The sequence below is a fragment of the Rhopilema esculentum genome, chromosome 15 (genome assembly GCF_057945365.1).
Source record: "Rhopilema esculentum isolate cy_ngs chromosome 15, ASM5794536v1, whole genome shotgun sequence".
Lineage (NCBI taxonomy): Eukaryota > Metazoa > Cnidaria > Scyphozoa > Rhizostomeae > Rhizostomatidae > Rhopilema > Rhopilema esculentum.
In genome coordinates, this window is record NC_142829.1 from 4,356,721 (window position 1) to 4,369,551 (window position 12,831).

Sequence of the window (12,831 nt, forward strand, 5' to 3'; positions counted from 1 at the left end):
CTGGTAGAGGTTCTTGGTCGGTTGTGCGATTTACGCCGATGCACTAACGACCCAACTCGCTCTCCATGACATGGAAACGTAGCCTCAATCGCGACTGACTTTCTGATATCAATGACATATTTTTCTGACAGAGCTTTTTCCCCTTCATTTTTATTGGTATTTTATTCCAGAGTTACAAAATTAAACAGACTATAGACAGAGGTGTCTGACACTTTTTTGAAAGTGCTACTCAACAATTGGGTAAGAATCACATATCTTATCGTACAACGAAACGTAGAGCTGAGAGCTTTTAACCATTTTTAGAGGAGGTTGACAGATTTATTACAAGTATCGCTTTGACTTTAACTGATCCTCGTTTTGGTATAATTTCACAGCCTCCCTTTTGCGTGGCGCGTAAAGTAGCGGAGCGCGCGAAATTAGGCCATTGTATTCGAGCCAAGGACATTTCACGAGCAAAAACAAAAGTAATCAGAAAAATGAAGGTCTTCACACCTGAGATCTCTTGGCATCAAAAAGAGCCGATATTCAGTGTCGATTTTTGTCCGGGAACCTGGAAGCTAGCTTCTGCTGGAGCCGATTTCACTATAAAGGTAATATTTTTTTCGTTTTGCGAAGTGCATTGCATCACAAATTTCATTGATCTCACTTTATCATTTAAATGAGATTTGACGCATCCAACTTAAGCCAGTGTGAAATATTTTGCTGAATTGTAGTCAGGCCCCGCGCCACTGATCCTAAACTGGAGGGGCCACCGATGTAAAGAAAGCTTCCTCTTACCCCCTCTAGCCTCAACTGTGGCAAATATTGTACATACATATATACATACATACATACATGTTTTATATTAGACAGGTCGATCTATGGCAGCTGTGCAGCTGATTGTGCTGATGCTGTTTCACTTTTTTACTCTGGTTCAGTGTTGTAACTCAAAGGTTTATCTATAAAAAAACGGCGCGGGTCCTGTTAGTAGTATCTTTTTGCAGCGTTTTGTTTATTCTCTTACTTTAGGACTGTGAATTGAATTAAACTATCAGCTAAAAGACATTGACTGTTATCATCTATTATATGCTAATTACACAGTTGACTTCACTTGTAGTCAATCTTCTTGTTACAGTCTCTTAAAATTTAGACCCAAATATGCAAAACTATTCAATTTTGCTCCATTTACAGTCCAACCTTGATTATGTTACAGTCACACAAATTTTCAAGCAACATTTGGTGTGGCTATGACCGGAGTCTACGGTAAAACAAGCAATTTGAAAAACATGGGATTGAAAAATTAAAGTCAAAATTCAAAATATTGATACTTCAAATGCATAGATTATTTTTCTGTTTTCCAGATTTGGTTAGTGAAGGAAGATGCAGAAGAAAATGCTGGTTTGGACTTTCTTGCTAATCTAGACAGACATTCAAAGCCTGTGAACTGTGTCAGGTTTTCTCCTGATGGTAAGATTATATGACCAATATCTCAATTTGCACAGTTTATAGACAAGATTCTTTATATTTTAAGGTAATGTTTTTTGATAAAACCTGGTTTTGTAATTATCATCATTAAAGGATTTTAGAAAATTTATCAATTTGCAATTTCTTTGCAGGTGAAAATATTGGAAAGAATATTATATTAAACACAATTAAAATTTGCTGATATAGATATATATTGATATAAATAATAAATAATAATCTTTATTTAGATTCTACTTGGTTTATTTCCAGTGTTATTCAAATGCTTGATTAATGAATGATAATTTTTTCAAGGTAAATATTTGGCATCAGCTGGAGATGGTAAGCCTATTTTATTTTTTAACTCCAGATAGAAGTTAAGTTGCAATATTTAGGCAAAAATGCTCCCTCAGAACAACATGCAATAAACCTCAATAAGTCAATCATGAACAAATATTTTTTATTGTTGGTCGGCCCAAGATGATAGCAGATTTTGTCACAATTTTTTTGCAATTTTTTCTTGCCTGCCCCTTAATTGATAATGATTTTATTTTCTTCTATTGTTTAAACTGTTAAGAATTGTCTTGTTTTATTCACCATTGCTGTTAGATGGCGATTGCGTTGCTTCTGTGTTGGCAAAGCTCTGACAATGTTCTGGCAATTCTTCCAGAATCATTGCGATGACTAAATTATCTGTAATATTTTTACCAACCATTTGTAATCCAGTTGCTGCTCGTTCAGCTCGAATAATGAAATCCTTTATGTCATCCTCAGCAGCCATATGTAACGTGTCAATTCCTCATACAACGTGAGAACTCTTGGTTTTTCTGTACTTGCATAATGCTGTTTGAAAATACTGAATGCTGCTCGACCGTCGTTTGGTGAATCATTCATTATTAGTTGTAGAGAACGTTTATCAAAAGCTTGTATGAGTTCAGCATAAGCTCACCTATTGCTCTCTTCGAAACCCTCATCTTCTTCTTCACCCTTAATGGCATTGTATAAGCCTTTATCCAATGTGTATAGGTAGTTGGTAAACCATGTTTCCCATATTGGAAAAGATTGTGATTCTCCATTAAAACTGACATGGGCTCTGGGCCCATAACCTGTTAAGAATTATTGCCCTGAGATCATTCTAATAGAAAACGTTTTTTAATCAGTTCCATATTGTAATATCAAATTCACCGTCTTTATAACTCAACTAACTACCAACAGCAAAACATGCTAACATACATAAGCAAGTCTTTGTTAAGAAATCTATTGAGTAAAATATTTGTGTGAATAGAACTACAAGGTGACATTGTTTTGTTCATTGTATAGCTAAAGATTATGTATTTTTAACATAAACATTTGGTTTTAGATATTTTATGAACCATATTATTGAAAACTGCATATAAATTTTCAGATTGTGTTATCATCCTTTGGAAATTATCGGAAGATGCAGATGATATGTTTGCAGAGCCCAGCCTTGGTTCTGAGGATGTTGTTAACAAGGAAAAATGGGTTGTTCATAAAATGCTGCGAAGGTAGAGTTTTCAAAAGTTTATGTTTCTTCTAGAAATCAAAAACCAAGTTTTCTTTGGATTTTTTGCATTAATTAAGGGTGATGTAATGTTGTGTTATCTAGTGGAGAGTATTATTTTCGGTCTTGAATAATTTTAATGCCTTGAAAATATGAAACAGATAATTTTGATAAATAGCTTAATAGCATATTAATCTTCTGTTATATATTATTTGCTTGGAGTTTTGATCTTCAGTTTGTTTTTAGGGGTTTGTCTATGTTTTTATTATATCTGCATGTCTCAACTTCCATGCACTGTCTTTACAATTTTTTGTCTTATTTTATATGCAAAGAACATAGAGCCTGAAAGCGTCAAGTTGTATTTGATGAATTTGATGCAGAACTGGACTGAACTGAGCTTACTATTTACTATAAAAACAATAATCCCTCTATACAAATTGAGTTTCTAAAATTGACATGTAATATATTAGAAAAGTAATTGCTCAGAAGTGCATGTAACAGTGATGCACGAAATAAACAGTGTGGCAAAGAGAAAGTGAACATTAGGGATTAACAGATTTGTGATTTTACAAGTGATGTAAAGGATGCCTGTTGTGTGATGTAAAAATGTAAAGGAATGAATGAGATTGGTGAATGAATGAAAATGGTGTAAACAGGCCTAAGTAGAGTCAGTACAAGATTATTTTATGCAAATATTTCATAAATTGTTGAAATTTATTTGTCAAAGATTCAGAACATGTTAACTTTATGTGGATAACATATAATTTTTTTTGATCACTTTCCAAATCTAGTTGTAGCTACAACTTATTGTTCAAGACCCACTTGTGGTTTCAAATTCTAAGGGAAGCTGAAAGTATGAGTTATGTCAACATTCTAAACTTAGTACACTTAGTATTTTTTATTTCTTTGCTAGTAGCTGCTTAAGATAATATTTTTTAAAGTGCACCTGCCATTTGTGAAAAATCAAATTTTAGCTATTAAAAAGTTTTCAAAGCACTTTTAAAAAGCTTCGATTTTTTAATACAGAGGACATCTTGAAGATATATATGACCTTGCCTGGTCCCCAGATGGAAAACAGTTGATTTCAGGTTCAGTTGATAACAGTGCAATTATATGGGATGTTTCTAAAGGTATGATATTTAAATTCTTGACTTAATATGAGCAAATTTTTAGTGGAACATTAGATTGATGTAGCCACCAAATAGACCTATCCATCGACAAATGTATTGTTTCCAACTCAATGAGCCCTTTTTGGCATTTGGAGGTCACAGAGCCAGTGAGAGAGACATAGCCTGTAGAACTCTTATATGATGCAATGGAGAAGCCAAGATTTAGGCTTAAAGCAAGAAAATCTGAGTCAGGATATGATTGGATGATGTAATGATGATGCAATGTGATTAAATGGATAAGGACAGGTGAAGCTGAGTCTGTATGACTTAGATGAATTAAGATGTAAGCAATGTCCTGTTGTGTGTGATGCCTTGAATGCTTTAAGGGGACATCATGGTGAGGACATGATCGCTAAAGGAGCATGGAAGAATGTGTGAAAAATGGCCTAAAAATAGTCACTATAAATTTCTTAATTTGAAACTTCTTGACTTGCCCGGCAAATTTTTAATTTGATCAGTTTTTTCGTTCCAAATTATTTCCCAGCAGCTTGATCAAAATAAGTTTTCGGTATATTTATACAAATAGACTAAGTACGTTTTCAAAAGAAGTGGTTAAATCAGTAACTTCTTGCATTCCTTACAATGTATTGCTTAAAGCATACAATGAAACCAGAAATGTATTCTGTAATTTTATGTTGATTGTGTATATCCTTTTGAACATAATTATATACCTCTTTTAATATATTATGGAAATTTTTTGCAGAGCCAAATTCAGTTTCTGTTATCTTTAGCATAATTTTGATAATTCAGCTAAACAAGTTTGAAAATTTTTTGAAAATTTGAATTTTAGGTCATTTTACCAATATTATCAAGGACCATAAGCATTATGTTCAGGGTGTTTGCTGGGATCCCCGTGGACAATATGTTGTCACCCACTCCAGTGACAGGTAAACTTGTATATTCATAATTTGATATTAGATTTTGCTAATGGATCCTTGCTTGTCCATCAAAACTTCTTCTGAAAATATTTCAAGAAGTATCAGACCAATGGGGGAAATCCACAGCCTGCATCGCAGACTGGGAAGTTCATGACAAATTAGTAAAAAGCATAGATTATATCATGCAGCTGTGTTGATATGCCCTGATCTTGCTATTGAGCAATTATGAAATATAGATTTTATCAGCATAATTTTAGCTTCAATCAACCAAAAATACCAACAAAAAACTGTGCTTTAACTAAAATTTTTTTATGTTGCTAGCAGCTTATATGGAAGTAGAATTTATGTTGTCACCTTGCCCTTCCTTATTTACTGCAGGCCTTGCATGGGAAGGGGCTTTATCAAGTGCAAACACCTAGAGCATAAAGTGATTTTGCCCTGATGAAAAGTATTGTTTTAAAGTAATGTTGATCAAAGTTTAGCCATTGTTTCAAATGACTGCATATTATGATGTATATGACTGCATATTTGTACATCGGAATCTGAACTTCTTAGTTTAACACAAACTATTTGTGATCATGTGATTCTCATGATATAAGAGATTTTATATTCACCTACTACAGTTGTAAAACTCTCTTGCTTTAAGCCTCTATGCTGCTATGTGTCTGAGAAAAGAAATATTTAATTATTTATTAGCAAGATAGTAATTCAAGTGCTATCAACAATTTAAATGTGCCAAAAGTTGAAATTCCAACCAGCCCTCTCTATCTTGAAAAATTAAGTATTTTATTTGTAATGTAAGTGACATAAACAGAGGCATGGGAGGATTTGTAACTTAGTAGGTAGAAGGAGCAATCTATTGTGGTCACCATTTATCATGAAGTCCTGGCTCTTGCAAACAATTAAAGTTTTCTAAAAACATCCCATTCTGTCTATTTGTTCCTGTGGAAAAAAGTTAAGCCTTTTATCATGCTGAAAAGCTTTGATGTAATGTTCCGGTCTTGGCTATCATGCTTAGCAGCCCATTCTTATATTAAAAAGGGGAAGCATGTGAAAAGTATTATAACAATAAAATCATCTGGTTGCCATTTGTATATGATAACAGTCACAACAACTATAATGAAAAAAGCTTGATTGAACTTCAGACCTTTAACTTGATGGCTGATTGCAAAGCCCTGTTTTAAAAATAGCAGCTTTTTTCATTTCAGCACTGCAACCCGTCATTGCTGTTTTTATAAAAAGTCTAGAATGTTAAATCTTGCTTCCATATACCTTCGTAAAAACTCTAATGTAAAATGTATCATGTCTCTGTCTTTGTAGGACATGCCGTGTTTACTCTTTGTCAAAAAACCGATGTGTGCAGACTATCCATAAATCTTCTTTTCCTGTTTCCGTTCCAACAGAAGATGTTAGTAACCCTGTAAAGCTTCTATATCATTATTTATTCTGTTGCCTTTAACTTCTATCAGTCATTAGAAAAAAATGATTTTTTTGAGAGAACCATCCTTTTTGCTCACAATCTTTTACGTTCCAACAGAAGATCTAAATAATCCTGTAACTCTGTATCTATGCTTATGACTTATTCTAGCAAAAAAATTAGTTGAAACCTGGATATTTCTATTAATCATGAAGAACGTTATCTATTTATCGATGGTATTTCTTAGAACTTCATTCATTGCCAATGTTTTCAGTGAATGTCTAACGTTGAGGATCGAAAATTACTGTGCTCAGTGAATAATTATCTATCCTTGTGGTTGAGCAATCGTTCTACTAATTTTAGGGAAAGAATCACAAGACTTCAAAATTGTTCATGGATGAAACAATGCAATCATTTTTTAGAAGATGTCAGTTTTCACCAGATGGCCTTTTGCTTGTACTCCCTGGTGAGGAACCTCCTCCATGAATATTTTAATGTAATATTGCTGAAAAGCTTATTCAGTTTTATCAATTATTAATAATCGATATTATCTTACATGATCTGTACATCCCATTTGCAACTTCATCGTTATTTACATTAAAGTGAGACCAGGTGAAGCGTGTCCTGATTCATAAGAAGAAAAAGAAAGAAAGTTTTTTTCAAATGAATGAAGGTCATCGAATGCCATTTCCAAGCTGCGTGACTGAATGTTTTGAGTGCTTTGGTCTATTATTTTGTTTTACTCTTTTCTTTGATGACTGCATTACGCATAAACTCATGATTGAGATATACTGCTTTTCCATGGTACTTGCTGCATCCAGCTAATTACCCACTTCTTTTCACGCTTGCGGCATTACGCCCCTTCCCTTGTAACTTTTTATAAAAATTTTTACAAAGAAATTGATTAGAGTATTTCAGTTAAGAACAATTAAGAACAGAAAGTTGAGAACATATATCATACTTAAAATCGATATTTCGTTTGGTATAGGTGGAGTGTACGGCGCGGGGGAAAAACCAGTCAAGGCAACATATGTTTTTTCAAGAGGAGGTTTCAACAAGTTCGTATTGTCTCTACTCATGTAGAATTTCGACCCCTATTTCTGCCATGGATAATTGCTTTGATATGTGATATCTCGTTTAATTTGTCGAATTAATGGATCATAGCTTTGGTATGTTATGCCTCATTTTAAGAAGATTTTTTAAGAATGTTTAGACCTTTCATTTCCTTCAACCAAGATTTCATGAAAATAACGTTTCAACTTTATTGCGATATGTTTAAAGTCTTAGGTTTTTCAACAGCATTTTGTAACAAGTTATTTCCTTATTTTGTTGTATCTGGGGCTTGAAATTTTTTTATTCTGTATCCTTTTATTCTGATTGTTGTTCTAGAAGAGCAAATGCCTGAATGTTAGTAAGGTTAATATAGATTTTAGGTTGATGATTTCTTCAGGTGCGAACAAACAGACAATTCTGACAAAAAAGGCCTGGAGATATGAAACAGCTTATTTCAAATAATGTCCTTGGATATTCTCCCGTAATAAATATGTACTTCCCTAAGATAATAACTTTAAATGATTTAGTTTATAAGTATGTGAAGTATGAATTTTTTTTAATAGTGGAATGCTGTTTTGTATCCATATAGGCCAGCTCTTTGTTTGCCGGGATCCAAGAAACCGTCAGTTTGTACTTGTTTTTGTCCAGTTGCATTCGACAATATGAGCAGTGATGGGAATAAAGAAAATGAATCTGAAGGTTTCTTCAAGTAAGCGATTTGAGTGTTCTACTTCTTATAGCGAACAACTGAAAGAACGTGTTAAAAACGATTATTTGTACTGAAAGGCGTCAACAAATAAATCTATGTACAAAAAGCAAGGCTAAGTTCTCGTCCAATTAGATGGTTTGTTTACAAACTATTAAGCCAATCAGAACCCGTAAATTTGGCTTCGTTTATTTACAACTTTTTCGATATCAACCTTAACTGAGCGTAGGCACCACTGGCGCTTCAGTTTGCCACGAAAATATACGTAATATAAACTCAACCAATATCCATAACGTTTGCTGAAAAAGTTACCGTTCTTGTTGAGTGCACTCCCCAAAATATCCCAGATATCATTTGAAGGACCTTCTACAAATAATCTCGACATGACAAAAAGCGATAAGATAAAGACTTTTGTATGTATAATGTAATAATCTTTTTCGTACGATTATAAGTTATTTGAATGATTCTTCTGATTCTTGGCAATATATCTACGTGTTTTTTCTTAAGACTTCCGTATCGGATGTGCTACGCAGTGGCAACTTTAGACTCCGTTGTGTTTTATGATACACAGCACCAGTATCCATTTGGCTTTGTTTCCAATGTCCACTACGCCTCCTTGACAGATATGACCTGGTAAGTACTCTATTCAAGGATATCCTCTGCAAAATTATGAAGGTAGATGTTGCCTGAACTTTTCCATCAGCAATTGCTGAGGTGTATGATGAAAAGAATGTTAATTATTTTGCTAAAGGTAGATTTATTTTAACTGCATTTGTCACTACCTTTCTTCCTAAAGTAGGACACCGAGAAGCTGTGCTTAGCAAGCAGTGATCTGGTCCTTCCTTGATGTGACCACACCTCGTGATTCCTAAACCTTTAGTTGCAGAGAGCTAGAGAAAGTTCTCGCACCTAGTGAAAGTTTGGTCATGTCACTTGAACGATCAACCTTTGGATCTGTACCCCGCAACCCTATCCACTGAACCATCCTTGCACCTTCAGAAAGAAGTTTCAAGCGGAAGAAACGTGTATTCAAGTGCTTACATCACTCTTAAGACTTTCGAAGGCTTATAATTGCTTAAAGCTTTTCGCAAAAGCTTCTGTTGATGGATATTCTGTGCCTTATTTAACAGAAAAGTGAAGAAAAGATTATTATTGGCAAAATCCTGTTATTCTATGAGCATAATATCTTCTTTGTGTCGTAACGATTCTTCCATCAATAATTCTCTGTTGCTGTCCTCTAGGTCTTCTGATGGTAGAATCCTTGTTGTTTCCTCCCTCGATGGGTATTGTTCTATCGTGAGTTTCAAAGATGGCGAACTTGGGAAACCAAGTGAAATCAACCCAACAGAATATGTCAGTAACAAGCTAAAGGCTAAACGCGAAGCCAAAAAGAAGGCAGTTAACATCGATGTTACAAGTAAGCTTTTTAGCAACATTATCTCTGCATTTTTTTTAATTCACTTTCTAAGTACATGCTCTTTTCTTTTACGAAAAAATTAGGCACCAAAAGATTTGAAAGGGATTTTAGCCTTATTCGTAGTTATTGTTTATGTGTTTTAATCATATTTATATCTTAATCATTTGAATTTTTTAACTTCAGATTTTGAAGTTTAGATTTAGCTTCACATTTTTAATTTCTCAAATCTCCTTTACCTAAAAATGCAAGTAAAATTCAACCAAGTAAAATGGCTCTAGATGGCTCTAAATTATTTCCTATAATTGCAAACCCACCTTGTCCTTCGAAGTTTTTAGCCTATGAATTAGCCGAGTTGCCCCCATTCCTCCAAAAAATGTTGGAATTATACCATATCCATCAAAGTTTCAAAATTATAGATTTCCTTCAATTTTGAAAGGGGAAAGGGAGGCTGCTAATGTGAACGCATTAATGATGTTGAAGACTTTTCGCAGGCATTGTAGCTACTGGGCGGAGAAAGATTCAGAGAAAAAGTGATTTTAACTTCACAATGTAAACACTCTGTTTTCATTTACAGCCAAGGCAGCAGCTTCTGTAAAAGATAAGGAGCAAGAAGGGGGGACTCCACAACGCCCTGCAACGCAGAGCAAGGACCAACCGACGCTATTTCAATGCATCACGCCTGCTCGTAAAAGAAAGCGGCCTTTCAAGTCTCCACAGCCTTTATCGTCCAGTCCTCTTGTGGCAGTGGCTAGTGGAAATGGTAGCCCAGGTAACTGTATCTGGCTTGCTAGTTACAAAAGTATCAATAAATGAATGAATATTTCTGGGTTGTCTTGACTTTCAAGTCCTCTTATTGCTTAATTTCTAATAAATAACTGGTTTATGGGGCCTTATGAAGTAATGAATTCCATTTGAAGACTGGAATTAATCAAATGCACTGACAGCATGACTTAAAAATAGCAAAATTTTCTAAATTATTGCAAGAAAATCACTGCAAGAAATATTCTAAAATGTATTTTAAGCTTATCTAAAGGGTGTGGTCGCAAAAACTTTCTGCTCGCGACGCTCACAGGGAAACCTCTTCTTTCAGGTATACCTAGGGCTTCCGACAACTTATCACTGGCCCTTCCAATGTACCGTTAGCATAACGATTGCCCCATAAAATCATAGGCAGAAAATACCGTGAAGCATTTAGTGCCTTTTTCAAAGAGTGGCTTTTTCGTCTAATAAAGCTATCAACTCGACAGTATGGCGAAAAAAAAAAGACATCTTGTTGCAGATTACACCAAAAATATATATCTGTTTGGGGTTTTTATAGTGGTTATTCGTATAAATAAACGTTCAGTTTTTATCTATTTCATAATTGTATAAGTTTTTGTATGAAGTTAAATGGTTTTCTACTTCTTTACGACAACCCGTTACATAGATGACGTCATATTTGTAATTCACAGTTGCTACATTTTTGCAGATGCCCCGTTCGATCTTACTGGCAATGACTGTAACGAGCAGTCAAAGAGTGCACAAGCATCTCCCCTGCTGGCATCCAGTGTAGCATCTAGAGAAGGTACCCCCAGTAACGATATTGATAAAAAGACTCCAAAACGTGCCAACCTGATAACACTTGGCTTCAAACGAATTCCTAAACCTGGCTCTAGCTCTGAATCAAAAGATGAAACTCAAGAAAACCCAGAAAATGGACACAAGCCACGTAGAATTCATTTTGTAACACTGCAGGGTGACATGAAAGGTATATTATTTGCATCAAGCCAGGGTTATACTGTATTCTCTCTTGTATTCCTGCCCACTCTACTATTCCAGCCTCCCTAATAATCCCGCCTTCTTTCTATACCACGTGGGGGTTTGATTAAAGAAAGGAATCAATGGATTGCAAACGTGCTTTGGTTTTTGCATGATTTGCGGACATTCAGTGTAGTGTTCCATCATTTTTATTTGATGACAGTAAGTGTGAATAATGTTTTAGCCAATCGAGCAATAACCAGGCAATGACTCGTAGTTGTTACTTGATATTTGGTATTGTTTTTAGAAGACAAAATTAAGTTCTATGATGTATTCCTAATAACAGGACAGCCGTCTACTGCCGATAACAAGTCAGTCAACAACCCGACGCCAGTTCCAACCGAAGTGACAAATGAAAGCACGACTAGTGAGGCGAAGCTGATAAGCGACAAAAAAGAGACAAGTGATGGTGCATGTAGCCCAACGCCCCAGATAAAACCAGCACGCAGAGTTGCTCTGTTATCTGTACCGGCTAAGAGAGATCACTCTGGGGGAATAAAAGAAGGTGCAGAAGGTAGTCTTGGTGCAACCAACGTAGTCAGTGATAATACTCAGAAATCGACATCTTCCATACCGAAATCTACAGAAGGAGAAACAGGTATCCCAACAGACAAGGCTTCAAAGTCCACAAGGAGAGTTGTTGTGGTGAATCTCGTAGACACTGAAGACAAGGTTGAAGAAAAACAGGACCTTTGTTTAGCCAAGGCGAAAGATCCCGTCTTAATACAGCTATCACCCAGTGGAACCGTTGACCAGAGGACGACCCTTGATAAGCACAACGATAAATCAGAAGGAGAGTTGGGTGCAAAGGCACAAGGTCCTGTTTGCATAAGCATTGATGAAAGTGGGCCTCCTCGTGAAGATGGTTCTTTTAAAGATTCACACCACAAAGCAATAAGCGATGCTGTGAAAGAGACAAACTCAAACGTGCAAGAAGCTTCTGTTTCAAATGATAATAAACAACATGAACCACGCAGTATAACAGCAAAGGAAGCTAATTCTTCTCCGGGAGGGAAAGCTCCACGTAGAGTAGAATTCATGACTTTGAAAAAAATGTAAAATTGAAAGAAAAGTTTGCAATAATTCATTAGATGTATTGATCTGATTAAGCCAAGCACAACCACCGTGCATCCTGGCTTGCGTCTTACACTGTAAATACTTTTGCAATCAAGTAATATTTGATATCTTTAGTTCCAACCATTCAATTTGGCATTTAGCATACCTTTGTTATCAGCTTAAAATCTTTCATGCATGTGTAGCAAATTTTGAAATTATAGAGTATTTTGAAAATACAAATGTTTTTTCTTTAAATACCTAAGTATCAATTTTATTTTTATTCTTCAATTTTGTAGATTTTGTTTCTCGCATTTTGTTTCAAATTCTTTTTCATTTCTATCTCTTTGTTTGGCCATTTTGCTTAAATATTTCTAAA

The 12,831-nt window shown here is 35.0% G+C and overlaps 1 protein-coding gene across 1 annotated transcript; it reads left to right on the forward strand.

Moving 5' to 3' along the window:
- Positions 1-31: 31 nt before the first annotated feature.
- On the forward strand, positions 32-12,682 carry LOC135685570 (chromatin assembly factor 1 subunit B). The gene is made up of 15 exons (XM_089112855.1): positions 32-590; positions 1,341-1,446; positions 1,756-1,782; positions 2,846-2,966; positions 3,989-4,092; positions 4,922-5,018; positions 6,330-6,417; positions 6,790-6,892; positions 7,415-7,484; positions 8,069-8,188; positions 8,693-8,818; positions 9,427-9,602; positions 10,177-10,371; positions 11,071-11,349; positions 11,686-12,682. The coding sequence occupies exons 1-15, from the start codon at positions 477-479 to the stop codon at positions 12,456-12,458; spliced, it is 2,499 nt and encodes an 832-aa protein (XP_088968981.1). The 5' UTR covers positions 32-476; the 3' UTR covers positions 12,459-12,682.
- The last annotated feature ends 149 nt before the right edge of the window (positions 12,683-12,831 follow it).